At 42.3% G+C, this 23,725-nt stretch overlaps 1 protein-coding gene across 2 annotated transcripts in view; it reads left to right on the forward strand.

Moving 5' to 3' along the window:
• Positions 1 to 23,725, forward strand: part of GSDME (gasdermin E) — a 34,079-nt gene that overhangs the window by 5,191 nt on the left and 5,163 nt on the right. For both annotated transcript variants that reach the window (XM_081164061.1, XM_081164062.1), the window contains 5 exons: positions 2,913 to 3,152; positions 3,967 to 4,159; positions 6,776 to 6,947; positions 9,517 to 9,637; positions 22,707 to 22,883. In XM_081164061.1, the coding sequence (XP_081020187.1) occupies positions 2,942 to 3,152; positions 3,967 to 4,159; positions 6,776 to 6,947; positions 9,517 to 9,637; positions 22,707 to 22,883 (874 nt within the window). In that variant the 5' untranslated portion in view covers positions 2,913 to 2,941. The remainder of the gene's footprint in view (positions 1 to 2,912; positions 3,153 to 3,966; positions 4,160 to 6,775; positions 6,948 to 9,516; positions 9,638 to 22,706; positions 22,884 to 23,725) is intronic.

Genomic DNA, 23,725 nt, shown 5'->3' on the forward strand with positions numbered 1-23,725 from the left:
ACATTTGGGCGGGGGTGTATTTGGAATTGGTCTTCCGCCCGAAACAGATGATTAGAGCAGGGAGTGCCAACCATCTAGAGCAAAAAGCATTCTCCGTTCCACAAGAGTCTTTAGCTGAGATGCCGAATGCCCTGCCCCACTTTATCACAGTCTAACGCAGGCCCTGTTCTAGAAAAACTATCCATCTGCTGGTCTGAATCTGTTTTGAATGAAGGTGATGGTGTTTACTCACATTATATTTTTTAAAATGATTTTAAAAATGATTAAATTTCAAAACTTGGCTTTAGGCAGTAGATCTTACATGCTACAGTTCAGAGAAGAACATTTGCTTCACGCTTCATTTAAATTCAGAGAAGTTAGGTGTTTTGATTTATGACAGTTAAATAACTATCATGCTATTAATGTTTGGCAAATAGCATGCTTTTTAATAAATCTCATCTCTGTCAGAAGAGCCCTGTCAGAAAGGAACCTCCCCCCCCCCATCCATTTGTTGTCAATGCACTGCAGCTATTCAGTTCATTTCACAACAGTTACTTGCCTACCAAAATAGAGATAAAAATTAATAGCTTGCCCATTGCTACATGCATGAATTTTGGTGTGGGGGAATCTTTAATTCCCAGTTTTAGAAAACACTGGTTGTAAATAGCTAGTTGTTCTGAGGATTACCAAACTTTTCTTAAAAGAAGAAACCCTTAAAAGGGATGGGGCAGGAAATACTTTGACTTTTTTTTTTTTTAAAAAAATCACTTTTATGTAACCTCAAAGGAATATATAGAAAAATCACGGCCAGAGTCTGAGAGAGAGGCTTTCATTTTATGTTCTTTTTTAGGAATTCTAGCTGACCAGTGCAGGAACAAAAAAATTTTTTGCCTGAACTCTGACTGTGGGAGTGTCTATATACAGTGGTACCTCGGGTTAAGAACTTAATTCGTTCTGGATGTCTGTATAACCTGAGATACCACTGTAATCTGTACAGGTAAACTGTACCTTTGGTGTAATCTCCTCTTTATCCTTCTTATAAGTACAGTGGTACCTCAGGTTACATATGCTTCAGGTTACATACACTTCAGCTTACAGACTCCACTAACCCAGAAATAGTACCTCGGGTTAAGAACTTTGCTTCAGGGTGAGAACAGAAATCATGCTCCGGCGGTGCGGCAGCAGCGGGAGGCCCCATTAGCTAAAGTGGTGCTTCAGGTTAAGAACAGTTTCAGGTTAAGAATGGACCTCCAGAACAAATTAAGTTCTTAGCCTGAGGTACCACTGTATCTACAGGGAAACTCCCAAGCACTTTATATCTGAGTCAGCCCTGATGTCTTTCTAGTACAGTGGTGCCCCGCAAGACGAATGCCTCGCAAGACGGAAAACCCGCTAGACGAAAGGGTTTTCCGTTTTTGAGTTGCTTCGCAGGGCGAAATTCCCTATGGGCTTGCTTCGCAAGACGAAAATGTCTTGCGAGTCTTGAGATTTTTTTCGCCTCCCCCCCTTTTTCTAAGCCGCTAAGCCGCTAATAGCCTTTTAGCCGCTAATCCGCTAAGCCTTTAATAGCCGCTAAACCGCTAATAGCGCTAATCCGCTAATAGGGTTGCTTCGCAAGACGAAAAAACCGCTAGACAAAGACACTCGCGGAACGGATTAATTTCGTCTTGCGAGGCACCACTGTATAAGAAAGAACAAGGGATAATTGGATGACATTTCTGCTTCACTTCTGACACTCTGAAGAACTCTTTTTAGCTGAAAACTATTGCTTAATATTTTTGCTTAGAATCGAATCTAGACCACTAGTCTGTCAAGGAGGTCTGGCACTTGCATCTGACACTTTTTGTGTTACAAAGACACATGTTGTGTCTTCAGCAAAATGAGTTGTTTGCTACATTAGTTAAAACTAATTAGTTCCAGTTTTAAGGATTATATGTTGCCTGTTCCAATACATGCTGCCTTGCGGCTTGCTTGGTTCAGTATTTAGTCACATGTTCCAGTCAAATTGTGGTTGTATAAAAACGGCAGATTCATCAATTAAACTCAAAGTTGTGCACATAAATTATAACTGGCAGTTACATTAATATAAGTTGTTTACAAATTGGATAAAACAAATTTCAAACTACTTTACAGAAATGTATTCGCAAATGCTTTACAGATGTTGGTGGTTTGGGGCTCTGTTCTTTCCCCTGAATGTTCCAAAATCTTTCCCTCATAGAATCATAGAGTTGGAAGGGACCGTGAGGTCAACTAGTCTAACCCCCTGCAATGCTGGAATCTTTTGCCCAACGTGGGGCTCGAACCCACAACCCTGAGATTAGGAGTCACGGCTTGCTTGATAGGCACTCTGGCCTTGGTGCAATCATTCTTCTTGCTGCATGGAAGTTTGTACTTGGTAGTGGCACCCAAGCATACACACCCTATCAGATATAAAGAGTGCTTATGTATGAAATGGACACTTTCGCTTTAAAATAGGTTTATTTATGCAGAAACTCCTTTCCCAGTCATCAAGAACATGTTTTTTGGAATGAAAAGTAAGAATTTACATGTGCACATATTGTTTTTCGTTTATTGTGACCATTTGTAGTCTTCTGTTTATTCAAAGGTCCCAGTGTGGAACATACATAAATATTTAAAACCAGAAATTAACAATATAATGCCTTGCAAAATACAACATCAGTACAATTTGCAACATTATTTATTTATTGGTTAAATTTGTATCCCACCCTTGCTCCCAATAGGGCCCAAGGTAACACCTGTAGTGTAAACTTTGATACTGGCAATGGAGGTAAAAAACATCACCTAGGGAAGCAACTTTTTTCCTTTCTCATATATTGCAGTATACCTGCACTGTTGTGATTAAAATTTCCCCAGGAAATCACCTATCAATGCCTGCAGCCATCTCAATTCATGTCTTGATTTTACCCTTTCAGGTATTTAAGAAAGTTAAAACAAAACCAGGATGTTTGCAAAAGCAACGAAGAATTTTGTGAGAGAAATTGACTGTGGAGGAGACTTGATCCCCGTATCTCAGCTCAATAACTTGGACAAATTACAGTTCCTGAACATAGTGACAAAGAAGAAGAAAACCTGGTGCTGGCAGAAACCCAAGTATCACCTCTTATCAGTCACATTGAATGATGTGCTTGCTAAAGATGAACCCATAAAACCAGGTAAAATTAGTTACACGTTGCCACAGGAGATAAGAAAGTATAAAGTCCAAGCCATTAATAAAAAAGTATTTCAAATCAGACTGCAAAAGATTTGCCCATTTTAATTTTTGAAAACTTTTAAATATTCAGTTTCGTAAAGGCAGATGTTGCCATGTTAATGCATTTTAACATGCCCTTTTAAAGTATGTATAAGATACTAATAATTTTTCAAATGCAAACACAAGTGGAATTTTATTGCACTGATGTTCTTAAGTGGCTCTCAGGCTTTTCTGTATTTCAGATACACATCCTCAAGCTGGTAACTTTCAGAGGAGTAAGTCTGTTTCAGAAGAAAAACCCACAGCATTTTTATATGTATTTGCTTATTGATAAAAATATGTATATACCACTAACTTTATAGAAAACATGTACAGCAAATATAAAACCCACAGGAAACACAAGAAAAATGGGAAAGCAAAAAAAATACAAGGAAGTGGCCAATCACATAATATTCATCCAACTGAAAAGTCCTGTTGACACACACAAATAATACTAAATGTAATACTGATGGCACTTCGCTCCCAATGTTTCCATATATTAAATAACATTGGGGGTAGCAGAGTCTTGTGACGCCTCGCAGACATACAGTATAAGGTTTATTGTGATGCAAGTTTCTGTGAGCTATAGTCCACTTCATCATCAGGTGCAGTCAGGATGAAGCAACTTTAGCAGAACATAGAATCGTAGAATTAAAGCATTCTGTGATTTCTGCTTGTGTTTCCAACCTAATGTTTTGATGGCTAAGCTACTTCTATGTTTTTGCTTGTTTTCCAAGTGGTTGTGGAGTCTGATTTTGTGAAGTACGAGGGGAAGTTTGAAGACTATGTCAAAGGAAACATTGAAACTTCATTTGGGACGATTAATCTAGGAGCTGGAGGAAGAGGTGTTGTGGAAAGCCAGTCGTCATTTGGAAATCTGAAAAAGCAAGAAGCTGACTTACAGAAGCTTATGAAGGATGTCAAGGGAAAGTAGGTATTCAGCTTCAAAGCTGGTATCCTTGGGAAGTTTTTTTTTTAATGCACTTAATATTAAGGCAGTGTAGTTGAAGGTGCAATATTTCCATCGTACTTTCCAAAATTGTGATTTCTTTTTTATATAATAAGTATGTATTTGTTATGAAACAATCTGCATACTTAAAATCAGAATTAACTGACTTTGCAATATGTCTGCCATTTTGCTCTGATGGAAGCTCTCAAGGTAAGCTATTTTTTAAAAAAAATGTCCATAACTTCTAATGGGTAATTATTATTATTTCAGGACACATTTAATGTGTGATGTTCTGTTGTGTTGTTGTTGGGTTTCTGTACATCAGAGATTTCCAAAATGCTTGTTGTGACATGTTAGAGTGTTGGCTGTAGTGTGTAGGTGCGTTGCACGAATGCTCTCCACGCTTCTTCTGGGGCTGAGAAGGGGTTAGTTTAACCTCCAATTTGCTAGTAAAACTGACTATGTCACAAAATCATGCATATCTAAAAAGTATGACACCAACATGGAAAGTTTGGAAAGCTCTGCTGTATATTATGTTGGAAGCTGTGCAGAGTGGCTGAGGCAACCCAGTCAGATGGGTGGGATACAAAAAATAATATTTTTATTAGCCGAGTTAGTCTGTTACGACATGTTGGGCGCACAAAGTGTCGGACACGACTGGCCCGTATGGGCAGGGGTACCTTTACCTTTACCTAGTCTGTTATGGCAAAGGCAACAAAGGGTCTTCTAGCACATAAAACCTTAAAAACCCAAAAACCTTATGCCATCATAATTACGGTAGCATGATCGTTGGTGCCTTTACTGATCTTTCCATAATTGCAGTGAGCTAAGTAACCACCCAACTGGGTGTGGCTTTTAAATGGTTTTTAATTGAGGAAGATACAGAACAAGGTACTGCCACAACCTGGAAAGCTGTTGAGCCAAACTGAAGCTTTATAGCTTTGTAAGCATGCCTGAAATTAATCCGCTGGAAAGCTGTATTTTGAATTGGATTAATAGACGAACTAACATGGGGCTCTGCTTGGTGGAATGTGACAGAGGATTAGATTAGTGTGTGCTGGTCTAGTTAGCTCCCTTCCAGGGGGATAAAACTTGGCTTTATACAATTGCAGACGGTGATTTGGGTAGAGGGAATGAGGTGGTGGTTTATTGCTCCAGCATGCCGAGGAGAGACAAGAAACAAGATTCAGAGTTCAAACCCCTTTGCAATTTCATAACTATATGCTATGAGGATTTTTTTCACCAAAACAATAATTCTTCCCACCCCCAACTCCTTTGTGTATACTTGTGCTACTCCTGATCAACATCTGTAGAAACCTACTGCTTCCTATGGAATTGAATGGCCATAGAATGAATTATCCTTGGTGTTGATTAGTCATATAGACTTATTTACTGATGTATGTCAGTTAGGTGAAATCAAGAGGGGATAGGTAGAGTGCATACTATAGATTATAAATAGCATTTATACAACCTTTAAGAAGAGAGACAACAGCAACGTGTTTGGGTTCCTATGCAGAGAATGCATATTTGGAATCGCACAGGGCAGGGCAGTAGCTAGCAACAACAACAACAACAACAAAAAAAGGGGATAGTGAAAGGACCGAGTACTAGATCCTGCTTCTCACCTGTGTACACAAACCTTCTGCTTCAAATACAACCTCCTTAAGTGGCTTTTCCTTGGAGGACCATCTGGGATTTGTTAGAAATGTTTGCATGTAACATCCAGTTCAGGTATTGAGTCTCCTTGAAACAGAGGAAGGAGCAAGAACTTTTGCACTTAACTGTGCAAAAGAATGAATATCTCCTTAATTGCTATCCTCTTAGATTTACCTGTTAATTGATATTAGGATGCATTTTCTAGGCACTGTAATAGCTAGCTTGTAAAAGCTTGCTGTAATTGACGTTATTAGCTTAACAGTGTGCCATTAACAGGTTTCTTTGACTATAATGAATCCTGCTCTCTGGAGATTATTACGGAAGTCTACAATCTTCTTTGGGGAAATATGTTTTTCCATTCTCATGGCACATTGGGACATGATTACCTATTAATACCATTAGATTTTTGAAAGGATTGCCTGCTCCTATACAAACCAGCCTTGTTGAGACTTTCATCGGAGGTTCTTGTGAATGCCCCTGCTTGCTCACGTGACATGGCTGGTTGCCAGGCATAGGGTGATGCCCCAGGTATGGAATTGCATCCTCAGGTTGATTTACCAGACACTGACAAACTAGCAAGGAACATCTGCTTGCAAAACTCTTGTTTGTTCCTCTCTTGTTTGCTGTTTGCCACCAAAGAATGAACACTTTATCAACCTCTTACAGATCAGTCCTCTGCATGTAGTTCATGGGTTGTCAACCTGGTCCCTACCGACCACTAGTGGGCGTTTCAGGATTCTAGGTGGGTGGTAGGGAATTCTACAACACAAGCTGAATCCTCCTTCCATCAAGCACTGATGGGCAGTAAGGAGATTTTTACCATCAAGAAAGATGCATTAGTGGGCGGTAGATATAAAAAGGTTGACAACCTCTGGTGTAGTTAATAAAAATAATTTTTTTTCTGGGTAGCAATTTTTGTCTGTTTTGTACTCCTTCTTCAGGGCTGTTAATCTGCACAATACATTGCTGCAACAAGTGCTTGAAAGAAAGCATGAAGTTCTTTGTATCCTGACAAAAAGAATAGTAACAACCCAAAAATGTTTAATATCAGAACATATTCAGACAGAAGAAAAAATGGCTAGTATGGTGGGGGTAAAGACAAAAGTTATCAAGGTAAGAACTGGGAAAAAATTGAATGCAGCTCATTATAGATACGTACTGTTGAATTGCACCTTGCACACATTTAACATGAGTGATTTCAGCTTTACGTACTTGGCGGCTGGTCAGCTGAAATCGTACAAATTAAATGCACGCAAGCCAGAGAGCTGAAGAACTCTCAGAATGGCTAGCCAGGCTTTGGGAAGCTCTTGTGTGGTCTCTGGGAGGCTGTCACGAGATCTCGGACAGCCCTGCAAGATCTGGCGAAAACCTCCCCAGAGCCCAGTAAGCAAGGCGGAAAGCACCTTGCGAGGGGCAAGATCTGCTCGGCACACCAACTTCAAAAAGGTAGGGATGCTTGCACGGGATACATTCCAGGGTTGTTTTGACTATACACGATTTTGGCTTTATGCACGATCCCCGGAACATAACCCCTGCGTAAGTTGCAGTTTGACTGTGTTTTCCTAAAGTAAACTGTGACATGTTCCATTTAGCGTTTTAAGATTATCTGTGCTGTTCTAGGCCCCTCTAGCTTTCCTGCTTCTGAACAGTCCTCTGCACAAGTATGCAGCGATTCCACATGCCGAGGTGCAGCTCTGTGGGACATTCTCCTATGGAAGCTCAGTTGCAAGGAAAGCTTTGCAATAATACATTCCTTTAATTTCCTCGTTTCATTTCGGCACATGTTGGGGAAGCTCCTTATGGATTGTCCCCTAAGTCTAATCAGGGGTGGGAAAACCTTTGGCCCTCCAGATTCTTTTGGACCACTACCCCCCACCATCTGTAACCTTGGGTCCCGATGGCTGGGGCTGGGGGAGCTGGAGTCCAACGACATCCAAGGAAGCCACAGGTTCCACATCCCATGTCTGCTTACTAAAAATTACACGGCTTCATAGAACTAAAGTTCTGTATACATGTTTGTGCCGGCTCACCCCCCAGCCCCACGACTTTCTGCTGGCAGGTGTTTAAGAATATTGGTGCCTGTGAAAAGAAAAAACCATTTCCCTATGGAAGGATTAGGGGGACGCAGGTGGCGCTGTGGGTAAAAGCCTCAGCACCTAGGGCTTGCTGATCGAAAGGTCGGCAGTTCAAATCCCTGCGGCGGGGTGCGCTCCCGTCGTTCGGTCCCAGCGCCTGCCAACCTAGCAGTTCGAAAGCACCCCCGGGTGCAAGTAGATAAATAGGGACCGCTTACAAGCGGGAAGGTAAACGGTGTTTCCGTGTGCGGCTCTGGTTCGCCAGAGCAGCGATGTCACGCTGGCCACGTGACCCGGAAGTGTCTTTGGACAGCGCTGGCCCCCGGCCTCTTGAGTGAGATGGGCACACAACCCTAGAGTCTGGCAAGACTGGCCCGTATGGGCAAGGGTACCTTTACCTTTACCTTTATGGAAGGATTACTCTAGAGCAGGGCTAGCTGGGGTGCCTTTGGGCAAGATACCTTCAACAGGCTCCACTCTCTGCACCCATCTCCACCTTGCCACTGCCATTTGCTCTGCCCTCTCCTTCTGGGTGCAATGTGCATGACCACCCAGAGGGAGAGTGCAAAGCAAGTGGAGAGCATTGCTTTATTCTCGCCCTGCTTGGGGAAGGGAGGCAGCCAAAGAAAGGAAGAGGAGCAGAAGGGCCACGAAGCTCAGGAAGTCAGTAGCTGGTCTCTTACAAAGCTTTGTACCCAGGTGCTCAGTAATGCTGGCCTCTGATCTGCTCCAGATTAAGATTTCGAGACTGCTCTTTTAAAAGAGTGAACCCTGAGCGATCTGAGGGACGTTTGTCAGGATGGTTTTCCTAAACGTGTACTTAAGACACTGCAAAAGTGGCGCACCATCTTCTCAGTGTGGAAATATTCCTGTCCAGGTTGGAAGCTATATATCAGCATAGAGGTGCTTTGCCAAGCCTATGTCACAAACTCAGGCTAACAATATAAAACACTTGCGTTGGACTGAAGTCCTATTAAGTCTACTGGTGTAGAAGCTCACAAGCAGTGTTACAGAGATGGTCCCACATGGCTGCGTCTCTTGTACCCTGGTAAGCAGAAAGTTATATACTGTCTCTATTGCTGGACGATCATTATATAGCCATGGAGGATCATTCTTATGGTAGACCTGTGGGCAATTACGATAATGGTTTAAAAACCAATTTCAGCTGTTTGGGCACAGCCAACTAGCAGAGGCTGGTATATTAGGACAAACGGGGCACTGTCCTGCCAAACTCAGCTTGCCCTCTGACGTTCCTCATCTACCTACCCTCTTACTTCTGCATCAGGCAGAGCTCTGCCTGTCCTTGACACTGATTTCATCTAAGGCTTCTCTAATGGGCACCAGCAACTACTTGTGGCCAACCTTGTGGAAACAAATTCTGTAACATCTGCACCCTGTGAAAAAGAACTCTTTTTTTGTTTTCTGTTTCATCAACTTGTGTAATTGGCTTAGAAAGGATGGAGAGAGCCTTTTTTTGTGGTGGTTGTTTTTTGTAGTGCTACATAACTAAGTATGTTGTTTATCTTGACATTCATTTTGTCTGCAAGTTATTACTGGCACTGAATTAAGCCAGTGTAAATTAAAGAGCGGATTAATATCTCCCTCAGGTATCAGTGAGTGAAAATGGGAATGTGATAAAGGATTCTAATGTGATCTTGGAGATCCCTGCTCCCACAGCTATTGCTTATGGTGTAATAGAACTTTATGTAAAGCGTGACGGACAATTTGGTAAGTAATATGTTCATCTTCTTCCCTTGAGCAGCATTACCAAGCTCTGTAGCTTGATGAGCGATGCATTTTTGCTAGGATTAGGACATGATACAGTCAATCAAGTTGTTCACTGTCCGATAACTTTTGAATAGAGTTAGAGGGGAGAAACAATACAAGGATTTGGAAGTGTACACAGATGCTTAAAGCCATTCTTGCCTTTGCTGAATTTGAAAATGCACTTTTACATTTAAGAGGGACTCTGTCCACATTGTGTTGTCTTGGGTGTATTACAAAAGAGTCTTTCTGTTATCGTAAATGAGCAAACGTATTAGTGACACAAGAGTCTTACTCCCCAACAGATCCATCTGTCAGAGTCGGTCTTGTTCTTTGCTAACTCATTCAGCTGCTATAATCCATTGTTGCTCATACACCATCTGCTTTTACAGTAGAGTTTCTCCTAGCCTTTTTTCCCAATCATTCCCCTCCTGCTGAACCTCTATAGTACTTCATAAGCACCCTGCAGGGTTTTGTATATTTTTTGGTGGAAGTTTCAGCAATTTATGAATGTGCAACACAAAAATGGAAGCAGAGAAAACTTCTTCCACTCTGTTCACTGCCTCTGCCTCCCAAGCCTCCCACGGGACTCAAAGCATCAGGCAGGATACAGTTAAAGGAGTTCTTGAAAGGGAAATTCACAGCTTTGCAGTCGACATCATCCAGTGAGGGTTGCCTTATTTGACCTGCAAAGGATGATCTGGCTAGTGCAGGGGAACCAATTTGTCAAATGGGTGGGACCACCTGCCTGTCAAACAACTGACATCATAATGGTCAGGGGTAGCCCAAGACATTTGGGTATCTGAGGCAGACCCCAGAATAGCACTCTCCCTATCAGGGAAGATCTACATCAGGAACAACGGGAGGAGAAGGAAGATCAACTCTGCCACCTTGCCCCATGGGTGGGCTGGCTCTCATAATGGTGTCAGGTGGTTTGGCACTTTGACGTTCCAAAGTCAGGACTTTGAAGCACCTTGCATGAAGCAAGGTGTGGCTATAATGAAGGTCTTTCCCTTCATTTTAGCTGCTGCTGTGCTGTGCTGATACAAGGAAGGAAAAAGCTATTTTAGCATCACTTTACTGCTTGTGAAGGTGCTTTGAAGCCCCAACTTGAGGGCTTCACAGCACATTCAAACTGAGCAGGATTCAGGACGGGGGTTGCATTGAAACCACTGCTTGAAACAAAGGGGATAACTTCATTTTAGCAGAGGTTTCTATCCTACTTAACACTGGGTTCACCCGAACAATGCAGGATTGACCTTCCTGGCCAATTCTGCTTTGTACAATGCTTTAGTAGCTCCGAACAACTAAGTGGTGGTTGGGCACTTCAGAAGCTGCCCAAGGGGGCTTTGTAGGTATAGGATGGGTGAGTAGGTGTGGCTTGCCCAAAATGGCTTTGTGGGCAGGCAAAGTTTGGCCTGTGGGCAAGACGTTCCCCATCCCTGAACCAGTGAGAGGAATCAAAGGCTTCCTCATTATGCCCCTCCAGAGTTGGTGACCTGCAGTGCCTCAGACTTATATGTGTCCATGTCAGAATTGATGTTCGAAGGACCTGATGCCTGAATTGACCCTTGCTTGCTGGGTATCTAGTTTGCAGTGATTTCAGACAGAATTTCTTTTCTACCATTTATGATCCTCTTCCACTTGCTCATCCTCCTCAGCAATGCAAGAGTATCATATAGGCTTGTCTGGAACTCATTTGACATTGGCAAAAAGGCCAGTGAAAAGATCCATCTGAGGGGCAGGTTAAATGCAAAGCCTTCAAGCACCTCATTTGTTTGCAGTGTTCATGGGTGGTAGAATATGAGGTTTTTTGGCTGATATAAGAGAACGGGGCAGATATTATTGTTGCTGCGGTTGTTAAGATATCCTGGTTCATCTCCACATATCAATTTTTAACACTATGGATATAATTTGATAGAGTGCTTGTGTGTATGCACAGATCTTAAGAAGACAACTAAGCATGAACATTAATGATAAAATATAAACATTCCAGCCTCTATATCTTCTCCCTATTGGAATGGTTTGTTTGATCGAGATAACAAGTGCAACAACCTTGGGTTTAATTACTTCTGTCCTCTTCGTTGCTGCCCTGCCCTTTTTGGTATTTGGTGATCTTATATCTCAGGCGTCATATAAGATGGATGTCTCCACTATCTCAGTTTATGTATAGGGCAAGTTTTTAATGTTTTATTATGTTTTTATGTGGGGTCTGCTACAGAACAAGAGTCCACAACCCTATATAATGGGGGGGATGCCCAGTGAACAAAGTGTGTCACCAAGCAAACCATATTTCCTCTAATACCCAGTTAGTCACTCCTCCCACAGGAGCTAGTGAAATAAGTATGTCAGCATGGGAACGTAGATGCTGCAAGGCAAGCTGCTTCCACTATTCAGGAAGAATACGCTGTAGCAGAAGGGCGTTCCTGATCTCTTTCCTTGGTGCCAAGCAACTTGAACAAAGAATAACTCCCTTCAAACTGGGCCCATAAAAGTTTTATTGACTTGTGTAGTAAAGTTTTATGGCAGCAAATCGCAAGGGATTATTGCATGCATGATGCTCGATCAGTTTTCCATATTCTGTTTCTTCCCGTTGAATTGCAAAAAGGACCAAGTCTCAAGTTCTGGATTAGCACCATCTGTACCCTTGGTATAGAATCTCCTTTATACTGTTGCAATGCTCTTGGAATACTTATTCTGTTTGCTGTATTTAAGTAAGTTTGCCTCTCTGTAGCCCTGCCCATTAAGATGTCCTCCAAATGGCCAGAATGGGTATGAACACAGTCTCGGCTCACGTACGGTCCTGTGATGGGATGACTAGCTGCTTGTGCGTAAAATCGTGGTCCCTCAGAGTTTGTGCAACTCCACAAACCTCTGTGTGTAACAGAGCTCCTCAAACATGTCTGCCCTAGTCACTTGTAGATTCCGACAGTGGTTGTCTGCGGAAGCGTTTCCAGCATAGAAGCTCCTTAACGGAAACGCGTCTTCTGGACTCACGACGTGGCAGCTTCCGGCGAAGAATGGGTCTCCCTATGGGAGCTTCTGACACCTCCCCGCTGTTCTCGCTGGACGTGTCCCTGATCCCTCCCTCTTCCCTGCTAGTTCCTGCTTTAGCTGCTGCGTCTCTCTCCGCATTCATGAGACCTTCCTCCAGAGACCCCTCTCTCCCCCTGCTGGTCCCTGCTTTCGCTGCTGACTCCCTCCCAGCCTCTGTGAGCCCTTCCACCTCCCGTTCCTCCGATGGCAGTTCCCTGACAGGTCCCCATCTCAGATTCTTGCTCACTTTGCATCCACAGTGAGCCTCTGGTTGCAAATTGATATATCGAAGTGGGGTAGAAGTGCCGTATTTTTCGCACCATAGGGCGCACCGGACCATAGGGCGCACCCAGTTTTTAGGGGGGGAAATCAAGGGGGAAAATATTTTTTCCCCCCAGCCCCAAAGAGCAGCGTACAGGCTGCACACATCCTCTCCCTGCTGGAGGGGTTGCATGCGGCTATGGCACAAGCCAAGGCAGCAAGCAGGATGGATCCCGCTCGCTGTTTTGGCTTCCCCTTTAGCCCCGTGCAGCCTCTCCTTGCCCGAGGGGTTGCGCGCGGCTATGGCACAAGCCTGCATTCGCTCTATAGGACGCACACACATTTCCCCTCAATTTTTGGAGAGGAAAAACTGCGTCCAATAGAGCGAAAAATACGGTAAATCCTTGCCACATAATTTCAGGGTAGCTCATATCTGCTCACAAGGGGGTGCTTTGCTTTATGCTTCTGTGTTTTCCTTAATTTCCAATGCTCTTTCTGGGAATGCATCTGGTAGTATTGGTAGCACATGTGGCTCTTGAGTGCTTTATAACTCTTAGCAAACCACAGCCCATATTGCTTTGTGGCTTTGCCAGCATGGAATACACAGTGCCTTTTTGCCAGCTAGAATTAGGGAATTGTAATCATGCAAATAGGCTTTAGGAAGAGTGGGAAGGGGAGTGCTCTAACAGCCACTGATATCACATACAGTGGTACCTCAGGTTACATATGCTTCAGGTTACAGACTCTGCTAACCAAGAAATGGTGCTTCAGGTTAAGAACTTTGCTTCAGGATGAGAACAGAAATTGTGCTCTGGCGGCGCGGCAGCAGCAGGAGGCCCCATTAGCTAAAGTGGTGATTCAGGTTAAGAACAGTTTCAGGTTAAGTACGGACCTCTGGAACGAATTAAGTACTCAACCTGAGGTACCACTGTAGCTGTGAAGCTTGGACAGTTGACCAGCTATGATATGGTTTGTCCACATTAATATTTGGGGGGAGGTCCTTTGGCTGTATGTACAGTATACATTTAAAGCACATTTCGTTGTCGTCCCTAAAAAAAAGAATATTGGGGACTTCCGGAGGCGGCGCGAAATAAGTAATGGCGGTCCTCTTTGCGCTGCGAAGAGGGGCTCCGCAGAAAAGGGTCGTTCGCTGCGGCAAAGCGACGACCCATTAAGATAAACCACGAGCAGAACGAGCTCGTGGCCGTGGGATCCGGCGGGCACCTAGAGCGACCCCCAAAACGAAGAAGGGTCCCCGTAAGGGGGTCTGGAAGCGCGGAGGGGAAGCGGTGCTGTGGATTCATCGCTCTTTCTGCGGGAGTGAAGCCGCGCGGCTGTTGCTGATGAGCGCCGACCTTTCTTCCTCAAGAATTGGATTTTAAATCATCTACTCGTGAGTAGGAAGAGTATTAATTTCGGGACTACAAAGTAAAAATTTGGCTGAAAGCGGGAGACGAGAAAAAGGAAGTCCGTCTCCCGGTAGTGCTTAGAGATCAAAGGCAAAGGAACTGACAAGCTGGAAGCAGTGAAAAGGGATTTAAAGACGGGAAGCTTCATGCGTCTGGTGGAGTTGGTAACTGAAGGGAAAGGCAAGCTTTTAATTTTCTATCTGTTACTGTGCTGACTTTACTTGAGGATCCTCTCCCTTACTGGACTTTTAAAATTTTAAAAACCCCAGTCCCGGGCTTGCAGGGGGTAAAAAGCTTCTTTGTGGATACAAATACAAAGTTGAAACGGATACATAGAGGCATCATTGGTGGATACAATTAAATAACTGTATCTTGCATCTTCAGATAAACTATTGGGACAATATTGAAAGGGCTTTGCCAGTGGAAAAAAAGTTTTCTTTGAGGACTATTGTTAATTTACTTAACTGCAGGAACTTTAATGGCGACTGAACCTTCTTCCTTCTTTCCTGAACTGTAACAACACTCCCCCTAGTGGAGTTTGGGATTTACAAATTCCTGAGAACCAACTTTGTTTTGACTCTCTGTGGCTTGGTTATCTACTTTGAGGCCTGTCTTTCTCATGGAACATTTGACAGTTTGACCTTGAATCCAAAGGCAGGTGTGGGATGAGTGGTCCACCGAAAACAAGAGCTGCGTCGAAAGCAGGAAAAGGCCAATTAGTACAAACAACTCTGAATTCCCAGGCTCGCAGATCTTCAGTCCCTGCTGTTTTACAGGGAGCTGTATCCTCAGCAACAGCTCCATCTAAGGAAGCTGAACAGCCAACAACTGAGGATATGGCAGCAGGGGGATCTGGAACTCTTTTAGAGGAAATGCTACAACAATTTGCAATTTTGAACAAAAAGGTTGACGACCAAACTGCTAAAATTGACCTAGCTACATCCTCAATTACTAAACTTTCTGAACAGGTGGCTAAGCACTCACAAGATATTGGGAGTTTAAAGGACGCTACATCTGAAAATCGGAAATTGGCCGAGGCTGCGAATGAAAAAGCAGGCCAAGCAATTCAGAAAGCGGATGAATTGAAAGGAGAAGTAAGGCCGCTTTACAAACACGTCAGCGACCAGCAGGCCTACCTGTCTATGGTGGAACTGAGAAACAGGGAAAATAATTTGAGATTACGCTCTATCCCAGAGATTGAGAAAGAGGACTTGACTGGCTTTTTGACAGCAGAATTTTCTAAATTCTGGGGTATAGAAGAAGATACAGATTTTAAAATAACAACTGCATTCAGACTGGGAAGAGTTGCCAGGAAGGACAGGCCTAGAGACTGTTTGATCATTTTAAGGACCAAGCAAGAGAGAGACAAACTACTTGACCTACATTTTAATAAAGCACTTGAGATCCAGGACAGAAGAGCTCAAATTTACAAGGATATTCCTAAACAACTACTGGATCTCAGATCAAACTACACTGACCTAGCTGGGCTTTTGAGAAGCAACGGAATACCCTACAGGTGGGAGTTTCCACAAGGCCTATCATTCAACTACACAGGAAAGAAGATTAAAATCAAAACGAAAGAGGATAGCCAGAGGTTTCTGCACGACCACGGAGAAGACCTGCAGAAGGGAATAGCAGGTCCTTGGCCTCCACCTGAGTCTGGGAAAGTGCCAGCACCCTCGGATTTAGACAAGAAAGAAGACACCCCATAAAGAGCAACAACAGATTAATACAGGATGTCTCTACAGCTGTATAGTTGGAACATTAATGGCGCGAATTCCCCGGAGAAACGCAAAAGGATTTTTCATATTTTGAAGAAGGAACATTTGGATATAATCTGTCTGCAAGAAACCCACGTGACCAGGCTTCACAGGAAAGTGTTAATAAACAAAAGACTAGGCCAAGAATTTATCTCATCAGACAGAGTTAAAAAGAGAGGAGTGGTGATCTATGCAAAAGAGAATTTATCACCAAAATTTTTGTTTAAAGATGAACAAGGAAGAATCCTGGCAATTGAAATACAAATCCAAGGAGAAAAAGTTTTGATATTAGGAATTTACGCACCAAATGAGGGGAAATCAGAATTCTACAAGAAGCTTCATGAGACATTACTGGATTATCTGGACTATTCTAACATCATTATGATGGGAGACATGAATGGGGTGGTCTCTACCTATATGGATAAGTCACAGAACCAGAACCTGACCAAAGATGGAAGACTACCAAAGACTTTTTTCGAACTAACTGACAATATGGATTTGATTGATCTATGGAGGACGAGAAACCCCCTAGGTAAAGAAGGAACTTTCTTTTCTGAGGCCCATCTGTCATGGACAAGAATCGACCAAATCTGGACAACTAGAGGTCTGGCACCTAAGACCACAAGAGTAGAAATCTGCCCAAAGACATGCTCCGACCATAACGCTATGAAAATAGAAATGAGATTTACTACTGCCGATTCCTTCAGATGGAAAATGAATGACAACCTGTTAAGAGATCAAGAGATTGTAAAGAAGGCCCAAAAAACTTTAAAGGACTACTTTGAAATTAACCTCAACACCTCGGTGGAAAAAAGAATAATCTGGGACGCAAGTAAAGCTGTTATGAGAGGGTTTCTGATACAACAAAATACGATCAAGAAAAAACTTTGGAATGGGAAAAAAGATAAGATATTAGAGAAGATAACAGCCGGAGAGAAAAAATTAAGACTGAATCCAAAATCAAAAGAGACTTTAAGAGAAATTAAATTTCACCAGTCACAATATATGAAACTGATCAACCAAGAAGTGGAATGGAAAATTAAACAAATGAACCAAAGATCTTTTGAATCTGCGAATAAATGTGGGAAGCTGTTAGCTTGGCAGTTGAAAAAGAGACAAAAATTAAACTATGTTACCAATCTAGAAGTGGAAGGAAAAAATATTCAGAAACCAGGAGAAATTAGAAAGTGCTTCCAGAAATATTTCAAAAAACTGTACACCCAAGGGCCTGAGGAAGTGGCTGAGATAGAACAATTTCTGAAAGATAATGGCCTACCAGAATTATCTCAAGAGAAGAGATCAATCTTGAATTGTAAAATAACACAACAGGAAATTGAGGTTGCCATACAGAACATGCAGTTGGGCAAATCCCCAGGCCCTGATGGACTTACCTCCAAGTACTACAGGATGTTAAAGGACTACTTGACACAACCATTAGTGGAGGTTTGCAACCAGATTATGGGGGGAGGGAGGGCACCAGATACGTGGAAAGAAGCATTCATCACTCTGATACCTAAAGTGGAAACTGAAAAGACTCAACTTAAGAATTACCGTCCCATCTCACTCCTGAACGTGGATTACAAAATATTTGCAGACATTTTGGCAAATAGATTTAAAAAGGTTTTAAATGAAGTAATTCATAAGGACCAAGCAGGCTTTCTCCCTGGTAGACATTTGTTTGATAACACTAGGAACATTATTGATATTCTGGAACTTTTACAAACAAACATTAACACTAAAGCAGTGTTAATTTTTATTGATGCGGAGAAAGCCTTTGACAATATTTCTTGGAAATTTATGAAGAGAAACTTGGAAGGGATGGGAGTGGGAAGGGGGTTTGAGAACGGAATAGAAGCAATCTATTCCGAACAAAAAGCTAAGTTGATAGTGAACAATGTGGTGACAGAAGAACTTCAGATTGAAAAAGGAACACGCCAGGGGTGCCCCCTGTCCCCTTTATTGTTTATTTCAGTCCTGGAGGTTTTGCTGAACATGATAAGGAAGGATCGGCAGGTACAAGGAATACGGGTCGGAGTGAAACAATATAAACTGAAAGCATTTGCAGATGACTTGGTTTTAACATTACAGGAGCCAGAATCTAGTACAAAAAGAGTTTTAGAACTGATACAGAAATTTGGTCGGGTGGCGGGTTTCAAGTTGAACAAACAAAAAACTAAGGTGTTAGGGAAAAATTTGACAGCTACTGAAACAGAAGAGTTTCAGAAGGAAACAGAACTAAACATTGTTAAAAAAGTGAAATACCTGGGGGTTAATCTCTCTTCCAAGAACCTGAACCTATTTAAAGATAATTACGAGAAATGCTGGTTAGAAGTTAAAAAAGATTTAGAAATTTGGTCAAGACTGAAGTTATCCTTGTTAGGCCAAATTGCAGCTATAAAAATGAACGTTTTGCCAAAGATGTTGTTTTTGTTTCAGGCCTTACAGATTGTGGACAGAGTGGAATGTTTTGGAAAGTGGCAGAAGGATATCTCTAAATTTGTCTGGCAGGGCAAAAAGCCCCGAATAAAGTTTAAAATACTAACTGATGCAAAGGAGAGAGGGGGATTTGCCCTGCCGGACTTAAGGATATATTACGAAGCTGCAGCCTTCTGCTGGATGAGAGATTGGATTTTGTTGGAAAACACTGATGTCCTGGATCTGGAAGGCTTTAATAACTCGTTAGGTTGGCATGCGTATTTGTGGTATGACAAGGCAAAAACACATGGAATGTTTAAAAACCATATTGTCAGGAGAGCAATATTTATGGTCTGGAAAAAATACAAAGACTTATTAGAAAGCAAAACTCCGAGGTGGGTATCACCAATAGAGGCCAAGGCTCGGAAAAAACCCAATATGGAGGCCGGATGGCCGAAATATTGGGAAATAATAGAGAACATTGGAGACAATTGGAGGTTGCAGAGCTTTGAAAGGTTAAAGGGTAAGGTGCAAGATTGGTTTCACTATGCCCAAATTAATGAGGTTTTTAAGCTAGATAAAAAAACAGGATTCCAGGTGGAAAAATCGAAACTTGAGACAGAATTGTTAGAACCAAAGACCAAGCTATTATCGAGAATGTATAACTTGCTGCTTAAATGGAACACCCAGGACGAGACAGTTAAATCAGCCATGATAAAATGGGCTCAGGACATTGGTTATAACATCATGTCTGAGGACTGGGAAAGGTTATGGACCACCGGTATGAAGTTTACGGCATGTAATGCCTTGAAAGAAAACATTATGAAAATGGTATACAGGTGGTACATGACCCCAGTCAAGCTTGCTAAGATTTACCATTTGTCCGATAATAAATGTTGGAAATGTAAGGAGGCTGAAGGGACATTCTTTCACCTCTGGTGGACCTGCCCAAGAGTGAAGGCCTTCTGGGAAATGATATATAACGAGTTAAAAAAGGTGTTTAAATACACTTTCCCTAAGAAACCGGAGGCATTCCTCCTGGGCATTGTCGGCCAGAAGGTGTCAAAGAAGGATAGAACTCTTTTCATGTACGCTACTACTGCAGCAAGGATTCTTATCGCTAAGCATTGGAAGACTCAAGATTTGCCCACACTGGAGGACTGGCAGACGCAACTGATGAACTACATGGAACTAGCCGAGATGACTGCAAGGATCCGAGATCTGGGAGAAGAAGCTATGGAGGAGGATTGGAAAAAATTTAAGGACTATTTGCAAAAGTATTATAAGTTATATGAATCTTAGGACGCCGTATGATCTGGAATGTTAGCCCCAGCAACAAAAGTGGTTTATATAAGAAATTGGATAATTTTTATGAAAGAATTAAGGTTTAAATGGGTAAAAATGACAATATGCTATATTTTAAGAGTAAATGGAAAACAAGAGATTTAAACTTAAACTGCAATTGAAAGTAAAAAAGAAACACAGGAAACAAGGTTATAATTTGCTGATAAATTTTATTGTTAAGAATGCATTATGCGGGAGATGTGGGGAAGTCCGATAGAATTCTGAAATAAGTTGATGAAATGGTTGAGATTCTCTGTCTTTTTTCTTTCTTTTTACTGTTTATGTTCTTTCTTTTCTATCTGTAATTTGGAAAAAACTCAATAAAAATTATTATAAAAAAAAAAAAGAATATTGGGAACTGTGGTTTGTTAAAGGTCCTGGGAACTGTAGCTCTGTGAGAGGTAAATTGCAGTTCCCAGAATTCTTGGGTAGGCAATAAGTTTTAAATTTGCTTTTCGTATGGTGCATATCTGGATCACAGGTCCAGATGCCACTTACTCCTGGCTGCTTCCTATCTGGCTTATGAAGATATCTTTTCCTCCTGCCTGATCCTGGAGTTCAGAAGGATAACGCAGGCTTCCAGACAAACTCACTTGGGACATTATTAGATAAGATTGCCCTGGGAACAGAAGTTAATTCAATAGTGTTACCAATATCTCTTCTTTCCAGTGTTCACAGCCAGCTCTTATTAGCTTTAACTGAGGCACGAGGAGCGCCATGGCAGAGTCTCATTACTCTTGGGAATAGCTTTAATTTGTATTGCTCTCCCCCCCCCCCCCACATCTTGCCATGTTGCTTGCGTGGGTCTCAAAGGGTTTTTAATATGCCAACAGCTCCACAAACAATTGCTTCCTCCATCTCATTCTCCAGGGCAGAGGTTTGCATGGCGGCGGCCTTTTTATCTTTATTGGAAATGCTTCCTTCCTGGTGCTCTGTTTGTATTTCCCTTTTTATACACGTCCTCAATTCAGCAAGGAGGGATATGGATGTGGAACAGTTATATTTAAATTCCAAACATGGGCTGTGAAGTTGACAGCGTTGCTCCTCCCGTCTCACATTTATCCTTAAGTCGGCTGTTCTCTTCATGCAGATTTCATTACGGTTTTGCAAGAGTGCTGGGGAAAGTGACATCTCATCCATTTTCTCATAGATCCGTTTCTCAAAACATCCGTGTTGTTAACTCTGGCTCTGATGAGAATTTGTTTTCTACGCAATTGACATGGAATCAGTTACCTAGATGAATGATGGACTCTCCCTCACTAGGGGTCTTTAAACAGAGCCAGTGGAAAGCTATCATCTGTCGAGGGATCTTCTAGCTCTTGAGTTTTTTCAGAGGAAGGAGTTGAACTAGAGCAGTGATGGCCAAACTTGGCCCTCCAACTATTTTTGGGACTACAGTTCCCATCATCCCTGACCACTGGTCCTTTTAGCTAGGGATGATGGGAGTTGTAGTCCAAAAACAACTGGAGGGCCAAGTTTGGCCATCACTGAAGTAGAGGGCCTCCAAAACCACTCCCACTCCTTTAGAAAGTTCACATTCACACTACAAATTAAAGGAGCATTGCTTCCACACACACACCCCAAAGAATCCTGGGAACCAGAGTTTGTTGAGGGTGCTGGGAATCTTTGGAAGAGGCAATGTGCTTTAAATGTATAGTGCGGCTGCATCCAGAAACAAAGCATATATTATTATTTTAGTCTTTCCTTCTGCAAAAAGAGAGTGGTGCAATCTGACTGTTATATGTATTTTCTAAAAGCTTATAAAGCATAGAGTGAATTGATTGTGATACTCAAAAGTGCTCGCCCTCTCTTTCTTTATTTATTTCTTCCTTTCTTTCTCTCTCTCTCTTTTTCAAAAAAGATCACACCTTGAATAGAAAGGGGCGGGTCATTTAGCTGCTGCCTCTTCAAGATTCCGTACGAGTTCTCTGAAAAGTCAGGAAAAACCTCCTTGACTCAAGGTCCTTTCCTGGCTAAGGCTGCATGTGCTGCCTGATGTCCACTAGGGGGAGGGTGGAGTCAGATCCAAATCTAACCAGTTTGATCCTTTGTCAAAAGCAAATCTGCACATATTTCTGTGTGGGCCACGCAGAGCAAACTTAACCCAAAAGTGTGTAGTCAGGTAGCCCATCCTATGGGAATGGTACTTAATGATAGCAAGCCACACAATATTTAGGTTTTCATTCCACTCTCTTTCTGTACAGATGGGACAAAGAGGGAGTATGCATCCTGAATCTCTAGGACTTAAGCTCCTTTGGGTGACAGCAGAAAAACCATAACAGTATTCATCCTAGTAGTTTGCTTCTATTAGCAAATGTGTATTTTGATGAACAGACAGCCAAGTAAATGGACAGTTAGATACAATCTCTTTCACATAACTGTGGGTCTCGTGGTGTGATGTGGTATTTACCGTAACATGACAGGGGGGAATTTTTTCTCATGGCAACCTTCACTAGTTAAAAAAAATTAAACATGGTACTTGGATCCAATTCTCATTTATATCTTTGAGGAACTGTAAACTAAACATACCATGTTTTAGCAAACTTGCTAATTAGCTACGATTGTGTAGCCCTCCTTCCCAACCAGTTAAAGACACTCCAGGTGGCTTGTATAGTTTAACTTGCTGGGCAGTAATTTAGCAGTTTTCTTTTTCTCTCTAAAATTTCAGGTCCACAGGAAGAAAAGTTTAAATTGTGTGTGTGTTTGGCAGGCTAACATGTAATCAAAAGGCATCTGCTGGGAATTTTTTTGTTGCTGTGTTTCCAAAGTCTTTCTGGATAACTCAACCAAGCCCTTTCTGTTTGACAGAATTCTGCCTGCTACATGACCAAGAGGGTGGCTTTGAAAGGGAGAGCATGGAAGGACCAGCTTACCATTCTACAGCTTTCCGATATCCTTTCTTCCCCCATCTTCTGGATGCTGTCGATAGCGAGAATCCGCCAGGCCCTGTCCCCAGTGACGCCCCATTAAGTGTTTTGAGCAAAGGTAGGACTGAGCGGAAAGTGTTAAGAAGTACAAAAGAAAACCTGGCTCACATTAAGAACAAAATGGGAGATCAACCTGTTTTCAGTTTTAAATAGGTCTTCTGAAAAGCTCTTAGATATCAGGGTACACAAAGGAACGTTGGGATGTGTGGGGGAGAAGAGTGGTGGAGATACATCTGCCAACCTGATTGCTGCAGCATGGAAAGAGGGGTTTGAAATTCCCCTCCCGGTCTGTATTTCCAGCTCTTGGACCTAAGAAATAGACAATTATATTGGCATTGCAGCAAGCTTCACACCCAGCCCTTAGCCTGAGCAAGACAGTGTTGTGCAACTTACTGTTAAATGGAGAGGAAAACACTGGTGTCAGCTGCTGGTTCATAAAATTCTCATCCCTCCGAGTAGAAAAGGCCACATGCTCCACATGTTGATATGTACAAAATAAAGAGGTGGTGTTTTGAATTTGGGCAAGGATTTTTTTTGTTATCAATGAATTGAGATCCTCTCAATGGATTTGAGATTGTTCACCATTGGATACATTTATACCACTCTTCCCCTCAAAGTACGTATGTGGGTTTGCTTTGGATTCCCCACCCCCCAAAATGGGAGGAGGAACAAATTATATCTTCCCCTTTGTCCACCTCCAAGTTGCTGTGTACAATTGCATTCATATTTCTGGAGCGTTTTCTATGCACACGTTTTTCAAGGTTTAGTTTCCTTTTACATAGCATGCTATTGGTCTATAGGCTCCTCTCCTGGACAACCGTTACGGGATGTGAAGGTACCAAATGTCAAAATGTGGTGCTTTGGAACGTGTGCTTCCTGTTCTGCTTGGAAGGTAGATCA

This window comes from Podarcis bocagei (assembly GCF_964188305.1).
Source record: "Podarcis bocagei genome assembly, chromosome: 12".
NCBI classification, from domain to species: Eukaryota; Metazoa; Chordata; class Lepidosauria; order Squamata; family Lacertidae; genus Podarcis; species Podarcis bocagei.